This window comes from Oncorhynchus tshawytscha, linkage group LG01 (assembly GCF_018296145.1).
Source record: "Oncorhynchus tshawytscha isolate Ot180627B linkage group LG01, Otsh_v2.0, whole genome shotgun sequence".
NCBI lineage: Eukaryota > Metazoa > Chordata > Actinopteri > Salmoniformes > Salmonidae > Oncorhynchus > Oncorhynchus tshawytscha.
This window is the reverse complement of record NC_056429.1, coordinates 18688926-18716470: the sequence shown is the minus strand read 5'-3', so window position 1 is coordinate 18716470 and position 27545 is coordinate 18688926. Positions and strand designations below refer to the sequence as shown.

Here is a 27545-nt window from a genome sequence, read left to right as displayed (position 1 = left end):
AATCCATCACCTTGACAGGTGTAGCATATCAAGAAGCTGATTAAACAGCATGATCATTACACAGGAAACAGCAGAGGGAGCACCCCTCCCCATCCACATCAAAGGGACAGCAGTGGAGAAGGTGGAAAGTTTTAAGTTCCTCGGTGTACACATCACAGACAAACTGAAATTGTCCACCCACACAATCACTGGTGAAGAAGGCGCAAAAGCACCTCTTCAACCTCAGGAGACTGAAGAGATTTGGCTTGTCACCCAAAACCCTGATACACTTTTACAGATGCACAATCTAAAGCATCCTTTAATTGCACCGCCCTCAACTGCAAGGCCCTCCAGAGGGTGGCACAACGCATCACTGGGGGCAAACTACCTGCCCTACATGACACCTACAGCACCCAATGTCACAGGAAGGCCAAAAAGATCATCAAGGACAACAACCACCCGAGCCACTGCCTGTTCACACCGTTACTATCCAGAAGGTGAGGTCAGTACAGGTGCATCAAAGCTGGGACTGAGAGACTGAAAAATAACTTCTATTTCAAGGCCATCAGACTGTTAAACAGCCTTCACTAGCACAGAGAGGCTGCTGCCTACTTACAGACTTGAAATCATTGACCACTTTAATAAATGGAACACTAGTCATTTTAATAATGCCACTTTAATAATGTTTACATATCTGGCATTAGTCATCTCTTATATATATATATACTCTATTCTATACTACCTATACTATCTATTGCATCTTAACCTATGCCTCTTTCTCATTGCTCATCCATATATTTATAAGTATATATTCTTATTCCATTCCTTTACTTAGATTTGTGTGTATTAGGTATTTGTTGTGGAATTGTTAGACATTACTTGTTAGATATTGCTGCACTGTCAGAACTAGAAGCACAAGCATTTCGCTACACTCGCAATAACATCTGCTAAACATGTGTATGTGACCAATACAATGTTATTTTAATTTGACAGGTCCACCCTTGAGCTTGGGACAATAAAAGGCCACTCGAAAATGTGCAGTTTGGTCACACAAAACAATGCCACAGATGTCTCAAGTTTTGAGGGAGTGTGCAATTGGCATGCTGACTCCAGGAATGTCCATCAGAGCTGTTGCCACAGAATCGAATGTTCATTTCTCTACTATAAGCCGCCTGGCAGTAAGAATCTGGCAGTACGTCCAACCGGCCTCACAACCGCAGACCACGTGTAACTACGCCAGCCCAGGACCTCCACATCTGGCTTCTTCACCAACGGGATCGTCTGAGACCAGCCACCTGGACAGCTGATGAAACTGTGGGTTTGCACAACCAAAATATTTCTGCACAAACTGTCAGAAACCGTCTCAGGGAAGCTTATCTGTGTGCTCGTCGTCCTCACCAAGGTCTTGACCTGACAGCAGTTCTGCGTCGTAACCGACCTCAGTGGGCCAAATCTCACCTTTGATGGCCACTGGTACGCTGGAGAAGTGTGCTCGCTCTTCACAGATGAATCCCAGTTTCAACTGTACCGGGCAGAAGGCAGACAGCGTGTATGGCGTTGTGTGGGCGAGTGGTTTGCTGATGTCAACGTTGTGAACAGAGTGCCCCATGGTGGCAGTGGGGTTATAGTATAGACCGGCATTAGCTACAGACAATAAACACAATAGCATTTTATCAATGGCAATTTGAATGCACAGAGATACCGTGAGGAGATCCTGAGACCCATTGTCGTGCCATTCATCCATCGCCATCACCTTATGTTTTAGCATGATCATGCATGGCCCCAAGTCGCAAGGAACAGTACACAATTCCTGGAAGCTGAAAATGTCCCAGTTCTTCCATGGCCGGCATACTCACCAGACATGTCATCCATTGAAAATGTTTGGGATGCTCTGGATCAACGTCTACGGCAGCGTGTTCCAGTTCCCGCCAATATCCAGCAACTTCGCACAGCCATTGAAGAGTGGGACAACATTCCACAGGCCACAATCGTCAGCCTGATCAACTCTATGCGAAGGAGATGTGTTGCGCTGCATGAGGCAAATGGTGGTCACACCAAATACTGACTGCTTTTCTGATTCACACCACTACTTTTTCTTAATGTATCTGTGACCAACAGATGGATATCTGTTGTCCCAGTCATGTGAAATCCACAGATTAGGGCCTAAGGAATTTATTTAACTTATTTCTTTATGTGAACTCTAACTCAGTAAAATCTTTGAAGTTGTTGAATGTTGTGTTTGTATTTTGGTTCAGTGTATGTTAAGGTCCTGCACTGTACAGTGCACTCTGTCCCCCTGCCAGAAATCAATGGACATCCTTATGCAGGTATAAAGCTCCTGCTGTTCATCCTCAATGTCATCATGTTTTTCTACTGGCTGAAGATTTACTACCTTCAATTGTTAGCCATTATTCTGCCACATATTATAAGCTACAAAACTAATTTTAGTTTTCAATTCCTCGACAGGAAATGGAATGAAGGTATTTCAGGGTGGTTGAACAGGTACCATGTATACAGTGCCTTGCGAAAGTATTCGGCCCCCTTGAACTTTGCGACCTTTTGCCACATTTCAGGCTTCAAACATAAAGATATAAAACGGTATTTTTTGGTGAAGAATCAACAACAAGTGGGACACAATCATGAAGTGGAACGACATTTCTTGGATATTTCAAACTTTTTTAACAAATCAAAAACGGAAAAATTGGGCGTGCAAAATTATTCAGCCCCTTTACTTTCAGTGCAGCAAACTCTCTCCAGAAGTTCAGTGAGGATCTCTGAATGATCCAATGTTGACCTAAATGACTAATGATGATAAATACAATCCACCTGTGTGTAATCAAGTCTCCGTATAAATGCACATGCACTGTGATAGTCTCAGAGGTCCGTTAAAAGCGCAGAGAGCATCATGAAGAACAAGGAACACACCAGGCAAGTCCGAGATACTGTTGTGAAGAAGTTTAAAGCCGGATTTGGATACGAAAAGATTTCCCAAGCTTTAAACATCCCAGGAGCACTGTGCAAGCGATAATATTGAAATGGAAGGAGTATCAGACCACTGCAAATCTACCAAGACCTGGCCGTCCCTCTAAACTTTCAGCTCATACAAGGAGAAGACTGATCAGAGATGCAGCCAAGAGGCCCATGATCACTCTGGATGAACTGCAGAGATCTACAGCTGAGGTGGGAGACTCTGTCCATAGGACAACAATCAGTCGTATATTGCACAAATCTGGCCTTTATGGAAGAGTGGCAAGAAGAAAGCCATTTCTTAAAGATATCCATAAAAGTGTTGTTTAAAGTTTGCCACAAGCCACCTGGGAGACACACCAAACATGTGGAAGAAGGTGCTCTGGTCAGATGAAACCAAAATTTAACTTTTTGGCCACAATGCAAAACGTTATGTTTGGCGTAAAAGCAACACAGGTCATCACCCTGACCACACCATCCCCACTGTCAAACATGGTGGTAGCAGCATCATGGTTTGGGCCTGCTTTTCTTCAGCAGGGACAGGGAAGATGGTTAAAATTGATGGGAAGATGGATGGAGCCAAATACAGGACCATTCTGGAAGAAAACCTGATGGAGTCTGGAAAAGACCTGAGACTGGGATGGAGATTTGTCTTCCAACAAGACAATGATCCAAAACATAAAGCAAAATCTACAATAGAATGGTTCAAAAATAAACATATCCAGGTGTTAGAATGGCCAAGTCAAAGTCCAGACCTGAATCCAATCGAGAATCTGTGGAAAGAACTGAAAACTGCTGTTCACAAATGCTCTCCATCCAACCTCACTGAGCCCGAGCTGTTTTGCAAGGAGGAATGGGAAAAATTTCAGTCTCTCGATGTGCAAAACTGATAGAGACATACCCCAAGCGACTTACAGCTGTAATCGCAGCAAAAGGTGGCGCTACAAAGTATTAACTTAAGGGGGCTGAATAATTTTGCACGCCCAATTTTTCAGTTTTTGATTTGTTAAAAAAGTTTGAAATATCCAAGAAATGTCATTCCACTTCATGATTGTGTCCCACTTGTTGTTGATTCTTCACCAAAAAATACAGTTTTATATCTTTATGTTTGAAGCCTGAAATATGGCAAAAGGTCGCAAAGTTCAAGGGGGCCGAATACTTTCGCAAGGCACTGTACATAAACAATCAGAGCACTTCACAAAAATCATGCAGGGTCAAGGATGTTTGCAAGTCATTACATTTGGTAATTGATGACCATACTTTTCAAGAACAGACATTTACGTAATTTAGCAGATTCTCTTATCCAGAGTGACTTAAAGTAAGTAGTGAGTGCCTACATTTTCATTCCGGTCCCCGTGGGAATATAAACCCACAACCCTGCATTTCAAGTGCCATGCCCTACCAACTGAGCTACACAGGACATCCAAGTCCATTGAGTTCTTTCCAAATGGATTTTCTACAATGACTTCATAGTAATCAAAGGCTATAAGAGGATATTTATTCTGTTTTTATACTGCAAGTTGCCCAGACAACTGTGTAATACAGTGGGGCAAAAAGTATTTAGTCAGCCACCAATTGTGCAAGTTCTCCCACTTAAAAAGATGAGATAGGCCTGTAATTTTCATCATAGGTACACTTCAACTATGACAGACATAATGAGAAAAAAAATCCAGAAAATCACATTGTAGGATTTTTAAATGAATTGATTTGTAAATTATGGTGGAAAATAAGTATTTGGTCACCTACAAACAAGATTTCTGGCTCTCACAGACCTGTAACTTCTTCTTTAAGAGGCTCCTCTGTCCCCACTTGTTACCTGTATTAATGGCACCTGTTTGAACCTGTTATCAGTATAAAAGACACCTGTCACAACCTCAAACAGTCACACTCCAAACTCCACTATGGCCAAGACCAAAGAGCTGTCAAAGGACACCAGAAACAAAATTGTAGACCTGCACCAGGCTGGGAAGACTGAATCTGCAATAGGTAAGCAGCTTGGTTTGAAGAAATCAACTGTGGGACCAATTATTAGGAAATGGAAGACATACAAGACCACTGAAAATCTCCCTCGATCTGGGGCTCCACGCAAGATCTCACTCCGTGGGGTCAAAATGATCACAAGAACGGTGAGCAAAAATCCCAGAACCACACAGGGGGACCTAGTGAATGACCTGCAGAGCTGGGACCAAAGTAACAAAGCCTACCATCAGTAACACACTACGCCGCCAGGGACTCAAATCCTGCAGTGCCAGACGTGTCCCCCTGCTTAAGCCAGTACATGTCCAGGCCCGTCTGAAGTTTGCTAGAGAGCATTTGGATGATCCAGAAGAAGATTGGGAGAATGTCATTTGGTCAGATGAAACCAAAATATATCTTTTTTTGGTAAAAACTCAACTCGTCGTGTTTGGAGGACAAAGAATGCTGAGTTGCATCCAAAGAACACCATACCTACTCTGAAGCATGGGGGTGGAAACATCATGCTTTGGGGCTGTTTTTCTGCAAAGGGACCAGGACGACTTAAAGGAAATAATGAATGGGGCCATGTATCGTGAGATTTTGAGTGAAAATCTTCTTCCATCAGCAAGGGCATTGAAGTTGAAACGTGGCTGGGTCTTTCAGCATGACAATGATCCCAAACACACCGCCCGGGCAACGAAGGAGTGGCTTCATAAGAAGCATTTCAAGGTCCTGGAGTGGCCTAGCCAGTCTCCAGATCTCAACCGCATAGAAAATCTTTGGAGGGAGTTGAATGTCTATATTGCCCAGCAACAGCCCCAAAACATCACTGCTCTAGAGGAGATCTGCATAAAGGAATGGGCCAAAAAAACAGCAACAGTGTGTGAACACCTTGTGAAGACTTACAGAAAATGTTTTGTTATTGACCAAATACTTATTTTCCACCATAATTTGCAAATAAATTCATTACATTTTTTTTCTCATTTTGTCTGTCATAGTTGAAGTGTACCTATGATGAAAATTACAGGCCTCTCTCATCTTTTTAAGTGGGAGAACTTGCACAAATGGTGTCTGACTAAATACTTTTTTGCCCCACTGTATATAGCTAGACACACACACACATCTACTATTTTCATATACTCTACCACTTGTCTTTGTCTGATGAAGATGTAGGGTTGCACTACTAGTCCGTGGTCATCCCTCCACCATGTCTGTGATGTTGTGTAACGGGTAGAGGATAGGGTCAGGGAGAGGATGTTCATTTAAGAGTTCTACTGCCGGTGGCTGCGTCTACATGCCTCAGGTGCCACGTATGCTTATTTACTGTACCACAGCCCAGTCCTCTGTTTCCCTGTCTCTGTCTCTGGACGACCCTCTGTCACTAACTACAACGCTCCTCGCCTTGTCCCACCTGCCCACACCCACATCTGGAAAGCACAGCCACCCCACAGGACAAAAACTGGTTGAATCAACATTGTTTCCACGTCATTTCAAAGTCATCAATGTAAGGGCATTTCGTCTTTCTTTTTTACCGCACTTTTAACCTAAATCCAATGACATGGTGAAATGTCACAGGGAATTCACGTTAGTTGACAACTCAGGCAAATGCAAATCAAAACTAGACGTTGAACACTGCCTAGTGGGACAGGTGTCTCAACCCTCTACATTTACAAATGGCCTAGAGTGAAATCTGACACTGGAGGTCATTTACGAACGCACCCTTTATAGCATGTGAGAAAATATGTATTGCATTAAGTCATTTCGGAGTTGAATTATGTCCTTTATATTGTGGGAAAGAATATTGCTCCAAAAGGTTTTTAATAACAACAGAGAGAAGAAACCACAGTGAGGTGATAATGAAAGAGCGGAGGTTGGTAGTTGGTAAGACAACACCATTGGGTGCGCAGTCTAGGAGTTTGGTAAGACAACACCATTGGGTGCGCAGTCTAGGAGTTTGGTAAGACAACACCATTGGGTGCACAGCCTAGGAGGTTGGTAGTTGGTAAGATAACACCATTGGGTGCACAGTCTAGGAGGTTGGTAGTTGGTAAGATAACACCATTGGGTGCACAGTCTAGGAGGTTGGTAGTTGGTAAGACAACACCATTGGGTGCGCAGTCTAGGAGGTTGGTAAGACAACACCATTGGGTGCACTGCCTTGGAGGTTGGTAGTTGGTAAGATAAGGCCATTGGGTGCACAGTCTAGGAGGTTGGTAGTTGGTAAGATAACGCCATTGGGTGCACAGTCTCGGAGGTTGGTAGTTGGTAAGATAACGCCATTGGGTGCACAGTCTAGGAGGTTGGTAGTTGGTAAGATAACGCCATTGGGTGCACAGCCTAGGAGGTTGGTAGTTGGTAAGATAACACCATTGCATACATTTTAAAGGCCACCCTGGCTTCATAGCATCATTGTGTGCAACTAGAGGAGGATATTTCACATAGCATTACGGTGATGGAGTGTGGGTCATTGGAGGGTGACATTTAACTTAATGTTCTTTTGAGCAACAACTCTGTGGCGTTAACTCAAACTGACTTCGCTTAGACGGATAGATCGTTTGGAAGTGTTTGTCAAGGACCTCACCCAATCCCGGTTTAACCTCGGAGCAATGCTGTCTGAATGCTGCTCTTACAAAATGGCAGTTTACCATTTGTCACCCAACAATGAGGTACCGTTTATAGTCAGTCAACGTAGTCAATACAATATTTTGTTTGTAAAAACAATGAAGAAAATAAAGATAAGACAATGGTTGCTGGTGAAGGGGCTGGCCTGGACCATTGTCTTGTCTATGGATCTAGTATCCATACGTTATCCATATCCACCCATCTATCGTAGATTGTGAATCAGTGGTGGTAGTGGTATGTGTAGATGGGGGGTCTAATGACGCAGGTAAGGTTATGTCACTGTCAGTGTGTCATGACCGTGGACTGTGACATTTTTTCACTTGTATTATTCAGCGGCTGTTTCGAGAACGACTCACGTATACAGAAAGGGTCTTTCTATAAACTAGGGTACCAGTGAGGATTTTCCTTGTTACAGCTGTGGATAAGTCATTGATAATTAAATCAGCAAATTGTTTTAATATCATTACATTCAGATTACAACTTCACATCATCTAATCTAGGAAGGAATTTTCCTAATGACAGTCAAGTGATGAACAGCTGGTGTGTGCAACAACAGTGCTGGAAAAAAGGTGTTTGCGAGTAATGTCCAGAATATTTTGGAGTCTCATTTGTTAAGCTGGTGAAGACAGTTGTGCCTGGATCCACGTTGGATCTAATACTCCTAGCAAATGGATGTTGATCATCTGTTGTTGTCTGCTTGATTTACAGGAGGGTCTCGTTTGATTTAACAGAATAAGCATCAAGGTAATAAGTTCATGTTTTCATATGTTTTTGTGTCACGGAGTGGACAGGATAGACTACCCAACGCTACGCTATCCTACACAACGCTATCCTACACCTACGCTATGTGTAGGATAGACTACCCAACGCTACGCTATCCTACACAACGCTATCCTACACCTACGCTATGTGTAGGATAGACTACCCAACGCTACGCTATCCTACACAACGCTATCCTACACCTACGCTATGTGTAGGATAGACTACCCAACGCTACGCTATCCTACACAACGCTATCCTACACCTACGCTATGTGTAGGATAGACTACCCAACGCTACGCTATCCTACACAACGCTATCCTACACCTACGCTATGTGTAGGATAGACTACCCAACGCTACGCTATCCTATCACAACGCTATCCTACACCTACGCTATGTGTAGGATAGACTACCCAACGCTACGCTATCCTACACAACGCTATCCTACACCTACGCTATGTGTAGGATAGACTACCCAACGCGCTACGCTATCCTACACAACGCTATCCTACACCTACGCTATGTGTAGGATAGACTACCCAACGCTACGCTATCCTACACAACGCTATCCTACACCTACGCTATGTGTAGGATAGACTACCCAACGCTACGCTATCCTACACAACGCTATCCTACACCTACGCTATGTGTAGGATAGACTACACAACGCTACGCTATCCTACACAACGCTATCCTACACCTACGCTATGTGTAGGATAGACTACCCAACGCTACGCTATCCTACACAACGCTATCCTACACCTACGCTATGTGTAGGATAGACTACCCAACGCTACACGCTATCCTACACAACGCTATCCTACACCTACGCTATGTGTAGGATAGACTACGCTATCCTACACAACGCTATCCTACACGCTATCCTACACAACGCTATCCTACACCTATCCTACACCTACGCTATGTGTAGGATAGACTACCTACGCTACGCTATCCTACACAACGCTATCCTACACCTACGCTATGTGTAGGATAGACTACCCAACGCTACGCTATCCTACACAACGCTATCCTACACCTACGCTATGTGTAGGATAGACTACCCAACGCTACGCTATCCTACACAACGCTATCCTACACCTACGCTATGTGTAGGATAGACTACCCAACGCTACGCTATCCTACACAACGCTATCCTACACCTACGCTATGTGTAGGATAGACTACCAACGCTACGCTATCCTACACAACGCTATCCTACACCTACGCTATGTGTAGGATAGACTACACAACGCTACGCTATCCTACACAACGCTATCCTACACCTACGCTATGTGTAGGATAGACTACCCAACGCTACGCTATCCTACACAACGCTATCCTACACCTACGCTATGTGTAGGATAGACTACCCAACGCTACGCTATCCTACACAACGCTATCCTACACCTACGCTATGTGTAGGATAGACTACCCAACGCTACGCTATCCTACACAACGCTATCCTACACCTACGCTATGTGTAGGATAGACTACCCAACGCTACGCTATCCTACACAACGCTATCCTACACCTACGCTATGTGTAGGATAGACTACCCAACGCTACGCTATCCTACACAACGCTATCCTACACCTACGCTATGTGTAGGATAGACTACCCAACGCTACGCTATCGCTATCCTACACAACGCTCCTATATCCTACACAACGCTATCCTACCTAACGCTATGTGTAGGATAGACTACCCAACGCTACGCTATCCTACACAACGCTATCCTACACCTACGCTATGTGTAGGAGACTACCCAACGCTACGCTATCCTACACAACGCTATCCTACACCTACGCTATGTGTAGGATAGACTACCCAACGCGCTATCGCTATCCTACACAACGCTATCCCTACACCGCTATCCTACTGCACCTACGCTATGTGTAGGATAGACTACCCAACGCTACGCTATCCTACACAACGCTATCCTACACCTACGCTATGTGTAGGATAGACTACCCAACGCTACGCTATCCTACACAACGCTATCCTACACCTACGCTATGTGTAGGATAGACGCTACGCAACGCTATCCTACACAACGCTATCCTACACAACGCTATCCTACACCTACGCTTATGTGTAGGATAGATAAAATAGACCTACATAGCAACGCTAACGCAGTCCTACGCTATCCTACACAACGCTATCCTACACAACGCTACGCTATGTGTAGGATAGACTACCCAACGCTACGCTATCCTACACAACGCTATCCTACACCTACGCTATGTGTAGGATAGACTACCCAACGCTACGCTATCCTACACAACGCTATCCTACACACCCTCGCTTCCTGGACACAAGGCTATCCCTCACAACTGACGCTATGTGTAGGAAGACTACCCAACGCTACGCTATCCTACACAACGCTATCCTACACCTACGCTATGTGTAGGATAGACTACCCAACGCTACGCTATCCTACACAACGCTATCCTACACCTACGCTATGTGTAGGATAGACTACCCAACGCCTTACGCTATCCTACACAACGCTATCCCTACACAACGCACACTACGCTATGTGTAGGATAGACTACGCTATCCTAACGCCCCACGCTATCCTACACAACGCTATCCTACACCTATCCTACGCTATGTGTAGGATAGACTACCCGAACAGCTATCCTACACAACGCTATCCTACACATACGCTATGTGTAGGATAGACTACCCAACGCTACGCTATCCTACACAACGCTATCCTACACCTACGCTATGTGTAGGATAGACTACCCAACGCTACGCTATCCTACACCTACGCTATGTGTAGGATAGACTACCCAACGCTACGCTATCCTACACATACGCTATGTGTAGGAAAGACTACCCAACGCTATTCCTTCTAAGTATTCTGTGTATAATGACAACGGATTACATGGCCTAGTGGGCTTCTTCACAACATCATCTGGTAATGAAATATCATGACAAATACATTTTGCTTTCCATGTTGCACCTGCAATTTGAAACAATATAAGGGGCTTGAAGTAGCCTACTTTACTTGAACTTGAATGTGGAGCTCAGAAATTCAAGTATTGGAAAGGCCTACCTTGAAAATCAGACATTTCCTCAATTCGGTGCTTGAAAATGCATTGCAATTATTGTAGCCAATTTAGAAGTTCTCATGCTCCCTTATAATTATCCTTGATATCATTCTTGATCCATTTTTGTGAGAGATGTGGCCACTTTCACTTTGTTTCCAGCTGCTTCAATTGAAGGATGTTGTACTACTCTGTAGCATCAGTGGCAATACATATGTAACTTTTTGGGCAACCTGACCAAATTCACATAGACATATGAGTTATAGATCTATAAATCTATGCTTACCGTTCTTAAGTTTTGTTTTTGCATAAACACCAGCTTCAAACAGCTGAAACAACAATCTTTTTTGGGTAATGGAAAATATATTTCACAGAGGTTTAGATGGTACAATGATTCTCTACACTATACTTACTTGTTTTGTCATACAAACGGACATTAGGCGAACTATTAAAGTTTCAGCAACTAGGAAATGGCAGATTTCTGCATAGTGCACCTTTAAAACCATGTGTGGTTGTTATAAGGATGACAGCGTTTAATGTCGGCTTCAACTTTGCTTTCCAGAGAAATTCTTCCATTAAAAAAGGAACCTTGTTTTTGGTCAGTTTGTCATTATAAAAACAGTGATGGTACTATTCAAATGGTGAGATGAATACTACCCCTATTCATGGCTTTGTTATGTGTGCCTGCGGCAGCCACATAGGCTACAGAAAAATCGCAATGCATGTATCAAATCTATTTAGTCAGGCAATGTCCACATTATTCTCACATATTTTAGAATGTCATAATATTTTGAATAACAATGCATTGGCAAGGTCCCCAGAAAATGCATTCTTCTTAAATTGGGAATTGCCTACTATTTGGGGAGGGGGGATAAAAGTTAGGCCCTATATGTCAAGTAGTATAAGTTGGCCCCATTATTTATAACAAAAAGACCCATAAGCCCCCTCCGGTTTTCCCTTATCAAATATGCATGTTAGACAACATCACATTCTTACTCCCATCCTCTGTGTGCCATTGGGTTTCTCCATACGATACAAAGTAATCACTGATGATTTTAATAGAAAGCCTCTATAAAGTACCTCTATAAAGCACCTCTTACTCCTCTATAAAGCCTCTATACAGTACCTTAGTCCCTCTATAAAACCTCTATAAAGCACCTCTTACTCCTCTATAAAGCCTCTATACAGTACCTCAGTTCCTCTATAAAGCCTCTATACAGTACCTTAGTCCCTCTATAAAACCTCTATAAAGCACCTCTTACACCTCTATAAAGCCTCTATACAGTACCTCAGTTCCTCTATAAAGCCTCTATACAGTACCTCTTAGTCCCTCTATAAAACCTCTATACAGTACCTCTTAGTCCCTCTATAAAGCCTCTATACAGTACCTCTTAGTCCTTCTATAAAGCCTCTATACATTACATCTTAGTCCCTCTATAAAGCCTCTATACAGTACATCCTCGTCCCTCTATAAAGCCTCTATACAGTACATCTTAGTCCCTCTATAAAGCCTCTATACAGTACCTCTTAGTCCCTCTATAAAGCCTATATACAGTACATCTTAGTCCCTCTATAAATCATCTAAACAGTACCTCTTAGTCCCTCTATAAAGCCTCTATACAGTACCTCTTAGTCCCTCTATAAATCATCTAAACAGTACCTCTTAGTCCCTCTATAAAGCCCGAAGAACACATGAACATAATACGACATCCATTGTAGAGCAGACAGCAGCCATCATCAGTCACAGTACTTTGCATATCGCCTGAGAACAAAAACACACTTACGTGTGCTATTTACCTCCTTGTCCATCTCCTCCGACCTGCCCTGTCACCATAATGTCCACAGTGGTTCCCCATACCACTCCTGGCCTGCTGTCCTCCAGTGGTGGCTGCGTGTCCTTGGCTGCTGTGGAGGGCCCAAGGCCCAGACTGGTATTGCAGCAGTGATCCATCATAGGACTATGAGTTGGAAGGTAGAGGGGAAGTCTGGGAAATAGAGCCCATCCAGAGAATCGATTTTCATGCTGGCCAACTATGCCAAGTGCCCACAGGCTTCCCCATGCTGGCTGGGTATTACTACTTCTGATGATGGAACCTCAGAGAGAAGTACTGTGTTTTAGACTGAGGAGGACATGCTTATGTAAAGTGTGAGTGGGTATGGTGGTGGAGCTGAAATCGATGCGAGTCTATCACTTGTAGTGGAAACGCTGGAGAGATTAGATGATGTGCTGCCTGCTGGAGAGATTAGATGATGTGCTGCCTGTTGGAGAGATTAGATGATGTGCTGCCTGCTAGAGAGATTAGATGATGTGCTGCCTGCTGAAGAGATTAGATGTGCTGCCTGCTGGAGAGATTAGATGTGCTGCCTGCTGGAGAGCGCTACACACACCCACACCTCTTCCTTGCTACCTCTAAGCAGTATCCAACACCCACATATCCTTAAGTATGATCCCCAATTAGAGACAACGATAATCAGCTGCCTCTAATTGGGAACCATACTCAATCCCAAAACATAGAAACAAAATGACTAGAACACCCCCCTAGTCACGCTCTGACCTAAACACCATAGAGAACCAAGGGCTCTCTATGGTCAGGGCATGACGACTACTTAAGTCGTATTTTGTGGTCTCTGTACTTTACTTTACTATTTATATTTTTGACAAGTTTTACTTTTACTCCACTACATTTTCCAAATGCACACTCAATCATTCATGGGGGATGACATGTTTACGTTTGTCTTGTTTGGCAGAACTTCTGCCCTGTCCTCTCTTAATGTCCCTCATGTTTCATCACGTGGAGGCCTCACATTACAGGCCCTCAGGTCAGCCCTTCAACTCCATAACTCTGAATTGGTATCTGTAAATAAGGACAGACATCATTTGGTAAACGGCTCTTCTCATCTACACATTTTCTGAATTTGCCATCCACTTTGTCCGCTAAATAGCTGTTATGCAAACACAGGTGAACGAGAAGCGGACAAACGAGGCTGAGGTGAATATAGTGTTGCAAAGATAGAGGGGTGCAACACAACCCCCTCTATATTCTAAATCCGTCTCTGTTGCTTACCTGTGCTTGGTACTTTGGAGCTGAAAAGCCACACGTTGCCAGAATCTCTCTGGGTGTTTTCGGGGGCTGCTAGGTAATTCGCTCCGGCCAGAGAACTGATGAGTTCAGGGTCACTGTATCCACCCACTCCACGGTCTGTGTTCATCTGGCTGGCGCTGTACTGTATAGTATGGTCTCTTTAGGAGAAATGGGAGAACTATTGTTCTTGGCTGTGTGCCCCCCATAAGTACAATGACTTAATATATTATTCATTCCTTTTTACATCGACCCATGTCTGGGGAATTGCCATATGATATTACACTCCCATTGTTTATTCAATACTTCTGCGGCTTAAATTTGATGAATTTGAAAATCACACAGGGCCCATAGAAAGATATGCTAACAAGACCATCAAGTAGGCCATCATTTTATTTTGCTCAAAAGGACCTTGTATGGGCTTTCCAGGAAGATACTGTAACATTTAAAGGGCAATTAGATTGCGTTGTGTGGTCCTTAAGCCTGGCAAAATAAATAATTGAAATCGATAGCATTTGCATTTCCTAAATATGCCTGACATGCATTTCCTGTGTCTCTTCAAAGCTGTACTGTACAAATGCATTTATCCCTTTAAACTGATCAGAAGACATTATTATCAGCTAGTTTTAGGCTGTGACAGGTCGACTAATGGGTATACTTATTCCTATGTCTCAAGATCTATTTAAATCAGAGCGTGTAGATCTTAGGAACATGAAAAGAATGTTTAAATCATCCGTGCGAGTTGAAAATCCTCAGACCTTTTCTGTTTCCTCTTGAGTGTCACAGTCCTCTCTGATCACACCCTGTGTTGTGTGTGTGAAGGTGTGAGGGGGTTGGGTGTGTGCATAACATATTGTGTCAGAGGGGAGGAGACTATAACACAGTGTTAGAGTTCTCAGAATTCTTACTAATAACCCCCCAAAGGAAATGACATTAATCTGGGACTTTAGCAGCATTTCCGTCTAATTGATTCATACATTTATGGCACACTGTGTAGAGTGCATATTTCATGAGGCGTTGCTATGTTTAACCATTCTAGGGCATGCTCCTCTGTTCATGATTTCACTGTGTTCATTTATGGCCTGTAGTAAGTAGAGTATCTGTGTGCTCGGGTGACACACAGAACACATGGCTTGGGGACTTCCTCATGCATGAACTAATGGGAGTGACAGGTCTCATGGGGTTTTAATACATTTACTCCTTCGTAAGCCCACCATTTAATGAATATGATGTTATGGAACGCGTTAATCCTGGGATGTTTCATGTCAAAGGTATAAACTGGAGAAAATGATGGATTGAGGAAGGGATTAACGCTCTGATGCAGGTGGTCATTATCCTGTGGAGTGGTCTGTTATATGAGATCCAGGCAGAGTTCTTTCAAGCTTCAGAGAGACAATATGGAGATGTAATGGAAGTATTATAGTGTTGTGCGCTGGGTCGTAGCCTTGTGTGATGGGTGACGTTGCCTGAGAGCTACACTAAAGAGTCAATTGAACACTATAGCACTCGCTCCCAGATTGAACACTAGATTTTCTGCCCAGCGGTATTGCTTGATGTTGGAGCATGGAGGCATAACAAACAGGGTATGAGTCAGTCAGACAGAGTCTTGGTGTGATCTTTAGATCACACCATTGTTTCTGACCTATTTATGATGAGTAAATTAACTTTTCACTCATTATCTTCTGGGGTCCTTCCTCTAAACAGAATAATAATTTACTGGGAACTCAGACCGGGTTTCCCATGGTGTGTAACCCTCTGAGACTTGACTCAGAGCACTAGCTGTAATTGTACTTCAGTGCGAAGTTAATTAAAACCAGTAATTGTAATTCTACTAATTTACAGTGTTTGATCTCAACTGTTGGAGGGGATATACATGCACTGATTTGTCTTTGTCTGTTTCATTCTCTCTCTTGGTCTCTGTGGACAGGTGTCTGGTGCAGTGATCCAGCCCCAGTGGTGCAAAGGTAGTGAGGGGACATGGCAGCCGTTCCAGGCCTGGGGTGGCCTGGCCTGCTACTGTTGCTGCTGACTACTGTGGCCTCCACTCAGAGCCAAGGCTGTCCCCAGCGCTGTGAGTGCATGGCCAGGCTGAAGTCTGTGGCATGCCAGGGCAAGCGTCTGTCTGCCTTCCCCGACGGCATCTCCTCGGACACACGTCTGCTGGACCTGAGTGGGAACAGGCTTCGCTGGGTGGAGCATGGCGACCTCCTCTCCTTCCCTCGGTTGGAGGAGCTGGACCTGAGTGAGAACATCATCACCGTCCTGGAGCCCAACGCTTTCTCCAGCCTGCAGAGCCTGAGGGTGCTGTCGCTGAGGGGGAATCAGCTCAAACTGGTCCCCATGGGCGCCTTCTTACGCCTCACCAACCTCACCACACTGGACCTGAGCGGGAACAAGATTGTCATCCTGTTGGACTTCACCTTCCAGGACCTGAAAAGCCTGAGGAACCTGGAAGTTGGTGACAACGACCTGGTCTACATCTCCAACAAGGCCTTCCTGGGCCTGGTGGGCCTGAGGGAGCTCACCATTGAGAGATGTAACCTGACCTCCATCTCCAGCCAGTCTCTGTCCTACCTCCGCAGCCTGGTCACTCTGCGCCTGCGCTACCTCAGCATCTCCTCCCTGGAGGACCAGAACTTCCGTAAACTGGGCGGGCTGCGGGGGCTGGAGATCGACCACTGGCCTTTCCTGGAGCACATCTCCCCCCACAGCCTCCAGGGCCTTAACCTGTCCTGGCTGTCGATCACCAACACCAACATCACCTCCGTGCCCACGGCCGCCCTGCGCAGCCTGCCCCACCTCATCAGCCTCAATCTTTCATACAACCCCATCTCTGTGCTGGAGTCCTGGGCCCTGAGGGACTTGGTCCGTCTAAAGGAGCTGCACCTGGTCAACACCAACCTGATGACGGTGCAGCCGTACGCCCTCGGCGGCCTTCGGCAGATCCACCTGCTCAACCTGTCCACTAACGCCCTGGTAACCCTGGAGGAGGGTGCCTTCCAGTCTGTCAATACCCTGGAGACGCTGCGTGTGGATGGGAACCCACTGTCCTGTGACTGCCGCCTGCTCTGGATCCTCCAGCGCAGGAAGACCCTCAACTTTGAAGGGAAGTCCCCAGTGTGTGCAGGCCCCATGGAGGTGCAGGGCAGGGCCCTCAGCGCATTCTCAGACTCTGCCCTCTTCGACCACTTTACCTGCCAGAAGCCCAAGATACGCAACAGGAAGCTGCAGCCAGTGACTGCCAGGGAGGGCCAGGTGGTGTCTTTTGTGTGCCGTGCGGAGGGTGAGCCCACACCTATCATTTTCTGGGTATCTCCCCAGCGCCGCCGGATCACTACCAAGAGTACTGGACGTGTCACCGTCCTACCCGAGGGAACGCTGGAGATTCGCTACGCCCAGCTGACCGACACCGGCACCTACATCTGCATTGCCAGCAATGCCGGGGGCAATGCCACCTACTTTGCCACGCTGACCGTGAGTTCACTGCCTCTGGACGCTGCACTCATGGCCAACCGCACATACTACACAGGTGACCTCAACGAGACCAATCTGAACGACACCAAGGTCTTCCTCAAGTTCACCTTGGACCTCAAGACAATCCTGATATCCACAGCCATGGGGTGTTGCTTGTTCCTTGGGGTGGTGGTCTTCTGTTTCCTGATGCTGTTCGCATGGAGTCAGGGCCGGGGACAGCACAAGAACAACTTCTCAGTTGAGTACTCTTTCAGAAAGGTGGACGGCCCTGCAGCAAGCGGCGGACAAGGAGGGGCCCGCAAGTTCAACATGAAGATGATTTGAGTCAGAACTACTAGTAGACTCAGATGGGGACACAATAATAACTTGGGACTTTATGATTCGGATCCCTATTGGTTCAGAAATCAACACATTAGGTGATCTAAGACAATGTACTAAAACTTTGTTTTGTATTTGTAAATGTCTGTATCAACAAAAAGTAAATAGGTAAATGGATTTGGTACAGACACATTTTTTCTCATTTGCTATTTGTGTATTGTGGTTTATCTTGTGCAGAGGAGTCTGGATGATAGTTAAAGATGTCACTAAATCCCATTGACTGTTAAGATTCAAAACACAACACCCCTGCACAGCTCCATCTGTCTCTCTGCAGTGCACCCTCCCCTTTTAAGGTTCTTAAAAGGGGAGGGTGACCTGGGGCTCTGAGGTATGGGAACACATGGAAAAAATGACCTTTATATTAAAGCATTGCATGCATTATCACCACTTTTGCTTACTGGCATAGAGCAGTATAGTAGAGGCGCTTGTAGAAGTTGCACACATGTGGCAAACATTTGTAGTCTAGGGTCTGGGGAAAATGTGGCCTTTTATATTTCATGCAATTCTACATCATTTTAGATGACTGGAGACTAGCAGAATATTTTTTATACCTCACAAATTATTAAATTGTCAGGCTACTTTGACACTGACAAACTGAGAATCTGAGATCAATAAAAATGACCTTGTCTTGAATCCATCAGTAGCCTAGGCCTAGGTTTGTGGAGACACATATTGTACAATATGAGGAGGAAAATATAGTCATAAAAAGGTTTCCAGTTTCACTGACTCAACCAATGATGAGCAGCTCACTCATGGACATGGCCGATGCGCTCGTGCCAAAAGCTTGTCGCTCTCGTTTTACTTTGTAAGACAATGCTGTTTGCTTAATAGGCCTATTTGGAAGTTGATAACTTGGTAGCCTACAATCAGATTAGTATTGTCTTTTCGGCAGGATCCCTTTAATTTCCAACCTGTGTTTTCTCGCAATTGCATTTTAAATATTGCGAAAGGCTTGTTTTGGCTGCATGCTGTTCACTGACAGATTTGCCTCGCGTTCCTGACTCTCAGCATGCCTTGTGATTGGGCTACACACAATCCACAGCAAGGCTATTTAAAAAAAATATATATATATTGATTCTCTGTAGCTAAATTATAGTCCAACTCCTGATGTAGTATTCAGAATTATGTCATTTCTTTCTGAACATGGAGGTAATTCTATTACTTTGGCAAATGTATTTGAATTCATCATGGGTGCTGTGGCACCTTCAGCACCCCCCCCTGCGTATATGATTCTATAAGGAAATTAATGATGAAGTGCAACTCTGGAGATATGAGAGTTGAGAGGCTCATGTCAATCAGAACAGGGAGAGGGACAGAGCTCATAGAAAGTGAATCTCATTCTAGTTATGTGAGGGATAGATGCTGTCTTCTCTCTCTCACCGCAGCTATGGCCATGCGTGGTGTAGAAAGGTTACAGTGTTGCGCCAACCATAAACTCCCGCTGACCAACACAAATCAATTCTTAGAATATTAGGCACGTTTTAACATTGCGTTTTTCAGGGGGCAGCCAGGAGAATTACAAAGGAGAACTTGAATTAACTCTGATAGCTTTTATTATGATTTTTACATTTCAAACTGTGAGAATTATTTGTCATGCCATGAGAGGTACCGGATCCTGATAAATGGGTTCTGGAAAGAAGCAGTCAAAAACTGAGAGGTGCCGGCTCGCTCAAATGAAGCCCTGCTTAACAGTATTTTATATTGTACACTCCCAAGCTAAAACCATACAGAATGACTCCAAATGCAAACTACATTACAGGAGACGTCCAACCTCATCTGTCATTCAACAGCATTAAATGCTGCTTCACATTTGACTAGTTTCATTTTTCAAATGGATTTGTTACGTAAAGTACCCTGAATGACGAAGTGAAAAATATATAATCCTGGTGTACAGGTGAGTGATCACAAACAAAACCAGACACAATTTGCTATGGGATCAGATGGTGGTGGTGTATTTAGCAATAGTGACATGCCCTCAGACTGCACCCCATCTGAAAATGTATACAAAATGTTTTGTGTATGTATATTGTTGTTGTTGGGTGTTCAGATTTGTTGTCTCAGTTTCTAAATTACTTGCTATATAACCTTTGTTAATTCGTCATTGTCTGATTGCAACTCAATATTAGGCATGTGTTCTTAATGTTTTGTACCCCCAGTGCATTTTGTAATCTTTAAAAGCTATTGTGGTTGATCATAATGTGTTGTAAGTCAGATTTTATGTGGATAATTCTAAGTATAATTTCCTAACTGGTAATAGCCAGTAATTTAATTATTATCAGACACAGATTGCCTGGCACAGAGATTTGCCCTTTCTGTGCTTTCTAAACAACTTATAAAGGGCAAGCGTGCAGTGTATTTGATCAGTTTCCTCTTTTAGGCTTAGGAAAGCAGTGGGAAGCCTGGTGACCAGCAGTGACAGTGTTTCTCATCGGGACCCAAGTCTCAGAGATATGCAGGAAAATGCTAATGTGACAGAGACCTTGGATGCTGGAAGAGAGGTCACAATGGAATGGAGCTAGGCTGTGCTAGAGGGCCTTCCGTGCCCAATCACAAGGGCTGACATCATTTGCGTTCTGCAGATTAATTAGAATAGGATCAGAAATTATGTGAAGATTACACTGTTCTTGAATATTTGTAAAATGTGTATTTGATTATGATAGCAGTATTTTGTATATTTTGGAAGAGCAGTTATAGCTAATGTTTTTTGAACCAGTAATAGGCAAAACTGTTTAATCATCCCTCTTAGCACTTTGTGCAGGTTCCTAGCACATACTGTAGTCAACATCCGTATTAGCACTGTGCAGCTGCCTAACACATAATCATTATTCTCTTTCCACACTACAGAAGAAAATTCTTATTGGGATTTAGGGTGCTAACGTAGCACGGGATGTGTGAAACTTACTTCTCAGCCTGAAGTGTCCCGATTTGCGCCAGCGAATAACTAGCATTTCACACGGCGCTGACTTTTCAGGAGGACGGTCACGTGTGCTAGCAAGGCAGAGGTCCTGAGTTTGCGCCAGGTATGGACCAAATCGTGAGAAAGTGGTACTTGCTAAGCAAGCAGCGTGACATCCTTTACACACTAATTTCTGATCCGTCATTGGACTGATTTAAAGTTAATATCAACATCTGCCTGTCTATCTGTGGTTTGGCACTATGTCACGCTAGTTCATTGGCTCCATAGGTCGTTCCCTCACTCAATGCCCCATTGCCAACAGTCCCAATAGTTTACCTTTGCAGCCCTCTGCTGGAAGAAGCGTAATCTACAGCATCGTCACTGGAGAGAGTTTGACTCCATTCTGAATATATGTACAACAACATGTAGAACAGAGAATCATGTCAGCTCTTCATTGCATGTCTATCTGCAATGTTCAACAACTTTTGGCAACTGATCCTGGACCTGAATGCACTGCACATTTAGCATCAGACCTTCATTGAATACTAATCATAAAATAAATACTTTTGTGTTCTGGGAAAAATAACAATATGATAAACATTCCTGCGCTTCAGCATCCTAAAGATTACATTGGTGTGGTTTACATTGTCCTGCAAATGTTGGGAGAATTTTGTATGTTACTGTATGTTTCATATAAAAAAAATACCCCAATTCAATTAAGCACCCTGTTATAACATATACAGTGCTTCCGAAAGTATTCAAACCCCTTGACTTTTTCCATAGTTTGTTACGTTACAGCCTTATTATAAAAAGGATTAAATACATTTTTTGTAATCAACAATCTACACACAATACCCAATAATGACAAAGTGGAATCAGGCAAAAAAATATTTTTGCAAATTTATATAAAAAAACAACAACAACTGAAATACCTTCTTTACATACGATTTCAGACCTGTTGATCTGAGACTCGAAATTAGCTCAGGTGCATACTGTTTCCATTGATCACCCTTGAGATGTTTCTACAACTTGATTGGAGTCCACCTGTGTTAAATTCAACTGATTAGATATGATTTGGAAAGACACACACCTGTCTATATAAGGTTCCACAGTTGACAGTGCATGTCAGAGCAAAAACCTAGCCATGAGGTTGAAGGAATTATCCGTAGAGCTCCGGGACAGGATTGTGTCGAGACACAGATCTGGGAAAGGGTACCAAAAAATGTCTGCAGCATTGAATGTCCCCAAAAACACAGTGACCTCTATCATTCTTAAATGGAAGAAGTTTGGAACCACCAAGACTCTTCCTAGAGCTAGCCTCCTGGCCAAAAATATCATTCGGGGAAGAAAGGCCTTGTTCAGGGAGGTGACCAAGAACCCGACCAGTCACTCTGACAGAGTTCCTCTGTGGAGATGGGAGAACCTTCCAGAAGGACAGTCACATCTGCAGCACTCCACCAAGTAGGCCATTATGGTAGAGAGAACAGACAGAAGCCACTCCTCAGTAAAAGGCACATGACAGCCCACTTGGAGTTTGCCAAAAGGCACCTAAAGGACTCTAAGACCATGAGAAACAAGATTCTCTGGTGTTATGAAAGCAAGATTGAACTATTTGGCCTGAATGCCAAGCGTCACGACTGGAGGAAACCTGGCACCATCCCTACACTGAAGCATGGTGGTGGCAGTGTCATGCTGTGGGAATGTTTTTCAGCGGCAGGGACTGAGAGAATAGTCAGGATCAAGGGAAAGATGAGTGGAGCAAAGTTTAGAGAGATCCTTGAAAACCTGCTACAGACCGCTCAGGACCTCAGACTGGGGGAAAGGTTCACCTTCCAACAGGACAATAATCCTACGCACACAGCCAAGACAAGGCAGGAGTGGCTTCGGGACAAGTCTCTGAATGTTCTTGAGTTTCCCAGCGAGAGCCCGGACTTGAACCCGATTGAACATCTCTGGAGAGACCTGAAAGTTGCTGTCCAACCGGACAAAGTTTGAAAGGATCTGCAGAGAAGAATGGGAGAAACTCACCAAATATAGGTATACCGAGCTTGTTGCGTCCTACCCAAGAACACTCGTGGCTGAAATCGGTGCCAAAGGTGCTTCAACAAAGTACTGAGTAAAGGGTCTGAATACTTACAGTACCAGTCAAAAGTTTGGACACACCTACTCATTCCATGGTTTTTCTTTATTTTCACTATTATCAACATTGTAGAATAATAGTGAAGACATCAAACTATGAAATAACACATATGGAATCATGTAGTAACCAAAAAAGTGTTAAACATATCAACATATATTTGAGATTTGAGATTCTTCAAAGTAGCCACCATTTGCTTTGATGACTGCTTTGCACACTCTTGGCATTCTCTCAACCAACATCATGAGGTAGTCACCCGGAATGCATTTCAATTAACAGGAGTGCCTTGTTAAAAGTTCATTTGTGGATTTTTTTTCCTTCTTAATGCGTTTGAGCCAATCAGTTATGTTGTGACAAGGTAGGGGTGGTATACAGAAGATAGCCCTATTTGGTAAAATAACAGCTCAAATAAGCAAAGAGAAATGACAGTCCATCATTACTTTAAGACATGAAGGTCAGTCAATATGAAAAGTTTATTCAAGTGCAGTCGCAAAAACCTTCAAGCGCTATGATGAAATTGGCTCTCATGAGGACCGCCACAGGAAAGGAAGACCTAGAATTATCTCTGCCGCAAAGGATAAGTTCATTAGTTACCAGCCTCAGAAATTGCAGTCCAAATAAATGCTTCACAGAGTTCAAGTAACAGACATATCTCAACATTAACTGTTCAGAGGAGACTGTGTGAATCAGGCCTTCATGGTTGAATTGCTGCAAATAAACCACTACTAAAGGACATAAAAAAATAAGAAGATACTTGATTGGGCCAAGAAACACGAGCAATGGACATTAGACTGGTGGAAATCTGTCCTTTGGTCTAATGAGTGCAAATTTGAGATCTTAAGTTCCAAACGCCATGTCTTCGTGAGACGCAGAGTAGGTGTACGGATGATCTTCGCATGTGTGGTTCCCACCGTGAAGCATGGAGGAGGAGGTGTGATGGTGTGGGAGTGCTTTGCCGCTGACACTCTGCAGTGATACGCCATCCCATCGGGTTTGCGCTCATTCGTTTTTCAACAGGACGATGACCCAACACACCTCCACGCTGGACAAGAAGTAGAGTGATTTGACCAAGAAATAGAGTGATGGAGTGCTGCATCAGATGACCTGGCATCCGACCTCAACTCAATTGAGATGGCTTGGGATGAGTTGGACCGCAGTGTAAAGGAAAAGCAGCCAACAACTGCTCAGCATATTTTAGAACTCCTTCAAGACTCCTTAAAAAAAAATTACAGGTGAAGCTGGTTGAGAGAATACCAAGAGTGTGCAAAACTGTCATCAAGGCAAAGGGTGGCTACTTTGAAGAATCTAAGTTTAACACTTTTTTGGTTACTACATGATTCCATTTTTGTTATTCCATAGTTGTTCCATTGTTATTCTACAATGTAGAAAATAGTAAACATTTAAAAAAAACTTGAATGAGTCAGTGTGTCCAAACACTTGACTGGTACTGTACGCAAATGTGATATTTCAGTTTCTTATTTTTAATACATACATTTTTTTTATATTTTATATATATATATATATGTTTTTGCTTTGCAATTATGGGGTATTGTGTGTAGTTTGATGATTAAAACATTTTATGTAATCCATTTTAGAATAAGGCCGTAACGTAACAAAATGTGGAAAAAGTCAAGGGGTTTGAATATTTTCCAAATGCACTGTATGTCTTCTTGCTGCTTGTTGAAATATTTGCCACTTTTCTACATAGGCCTACCTGTATTCGCGCAGTGCCTTCTGGCTAAATCAGAGCTGCCATATGATGTAGTGTGGGGAGGTCTCACTATTCCCTCTCCCATTTTTATTATTTTAATTCCCCTGATAAGTTATGCAGTCTCATCCTTAAAGTTTGCTGTCTCAGCCTGGTCTCATATACTAGACGTAACATAGTAAAAGTACATCCGGGATGCTCAAATTAGTATATGTTACGTTCACCATGGTTATATAAGACAGAAGGTTACTTAAGGCAAAAACAGATGTATGCTGGTTGGGCGGGTAGGTGTATAAAGTGGAAAGGCATCACGGACAACCTTAGCATTTGAGCTACTTTGCAACTACTTAGCATGTAAGTAACCTTAACCCTTTAACCTAACTCTTAACCCCTAGCCTAGCTATTGTTAGCCACCTAGCTAACGTTAGCATTAGGCAGTTAGCTAACTTTATTTACAACAAATTGGAATTCGTAACATACTGTATTGTACACATTGCAATATGTAACATATGATACGAAATGGATGATGGATGATGGACATCTACAAATTAATACCATATGAAACGTCACCATTTTTAAAACAGTCACTGCTTGTATTGTTTGCATTAAATAATCATTACTATAACTAATTATTGTACTGTACAATGACAGATACATATATTTGAATTGGAGCCAAAATAATGTACATTTTAGTGGGATTATGAAACGTCAATAACAAATCCTTCAAAATAAAACCATTAAAGAAAGGTTGGTTGATTTGACTATATATACAACGCTGAATGGCATGAAAGATGGCAAAAATAACGATAATTGAAATGATAACTGGAACGAGTTGCAGATGTCTCCATGGCCAGGAGGAACAATCTCATTAGTTTCTTGTCATGACTCTCCTGTGAGGATCCAAATATCAGGTTTACAATGGATCAATTTCTATCAGACCCCTCTCACCCGCAGAGGGTGAGAGGTGTGGGGGGTTTTGTGACACCTCATGCCCGGTCATAAATTGTATGAAGCAGAGGACTCTTTTTACCCTTTCATATTGATGATTGGAATGTGACTTTGTTACAGAGATGTTTTGCCGCCAAAAAACTCTAACGTCCAAAAGAGAACACTGGAGCAATATTCCTATCATCCAAATGTGGGGAATGATGAGAGGTCGTCTATGGAAAACGAATGTCTATTTTGTGATGTCATTAAAAATGGAATAAAAATGTTCTAACAAAAATATTGTAACTTGAACAGTATACATGCTGTACAAAGATGATGCAAGTGTTTTTGTTAAGATAGGAATGAAATGTTAGTTTTCAAACGAGATCACAGTTTTGATGATACTTTGCTCCAGCAAGTAGCTACATCCGAGGGAGCTCAGAGAGTCAGCATGATGTAACGCCCCCTTTTTACCAGAGTGTATAAAGGATGAGTTGAGAATGAACATATCAGACCAGAAGGACTCAAGCTACAGCTTAGGTCTCTATTGGTTACAACCCTGAAAATCAACACGAAGTGAAGACAACAAAGTAGCCTCTCTAACAATCAATGTTACGGCTGAGTAGCTGTTCTAAGTACTGTATCTAAGAAAGTGAATTTAAGTAGGACCATCCTGTTACTCTCTTCAAACCACCGTCTACTACACTGCTCTCATCATCCCGCTGGGGATCATCGACCTGGCTGATGAGCTGTCTTCAGTGGACCACTCTTCCAGAACGAGGGAAATTAAACACCAACCTGTTAGTTCTGCTTCAGACTACAGGACAAGGCATTGAAGCCACAGCCAATTAAGAAGAAGGACATTATGGCCTCTTGTGGACAGTCAGAGCCTTACACTTAAGAGCTCATGAGAAGGCCCAACGGAACCCTTTCCACAAAGGCCTGGGCCCAACAGAGATAAACGACAAAGGAAGACATTCAAACACGTAAATATGTTCATGACTTCTTACTCCAAATTGGGGACGGTTCGGGGGCAAAGTATTATGATTACTGTGAGCATAGTTCCAATTGTATTAGTGTTTTCTCTCTTTCTCCATTTTCCCCTCTCTACTCCTCTCTCTTTTGATAAACAATCTGTCATGTTGTTGTTAGTCCACTAGGAACCCGTTTCCATCGTATGAAGTTTCTAATCAATAACCTATACCATGTGTGTGTGTATCCTGTGTTATCATTTAGTTAGTTAGGAAATAAATAATAATAATAAATCAGTTTGTGTGGTACAGAATGATCAGTAAAGCTGGGGTTTGTGCAGATGCAAGAAGTACGTGACGTTCAGAATTATGAGATTGATATGAGGTAATGATTAGTAAATTACTGTTGTCAATATATATAACGTATATATCATCTAGAGTTTAATTCGGGAGATGGTAACTCGTTAAACAACTTCTTCCATGGTGCCCCTGTAATGAACACAAGGGGAGACAGAGAGCTGGTTTCAAGCGCAGGGCGCAGCAGGTGTTTATAGCAAAGGACCACAGGAGGAGGCAGGTAGCTGGGTCCAGGGGCAGGCAGAAGGTCATACACAGGGGGTCTAAAAGGGC

General features: G+C 43.4%; 1 protein-coding gene across 1 annotated transcript in view; it reads left to right on the top strand.

Moving 5' to 3' along the window:
- LOC112231919 (leucine-rich repeat and immunoglobulin-like domain-containing nogo receptor-interacting protein 3) overlaps positions 1 to 21945 on the top strand; it is a 61548-nt gene extending 39603 nt beyond the window's left edge. The window contains exon 2 of the mRNA XM_024398752.2: positions 16352 to 21945. Coding sequence (XP_024254520.1) covers positions 16402 to 18222 — 1821 coding nt within the window. The 5' untranslated portion in view covers positions 16352 to 16401 and the 3' untranslated portion in view covers positions 18223 to 21945. The remainder of the gene's footprint in view (positions 1 to 16351) is intronic.
- The last annotated feature ends 5600 nt before the right edge of the window (positions 21946 to 27545 follow it).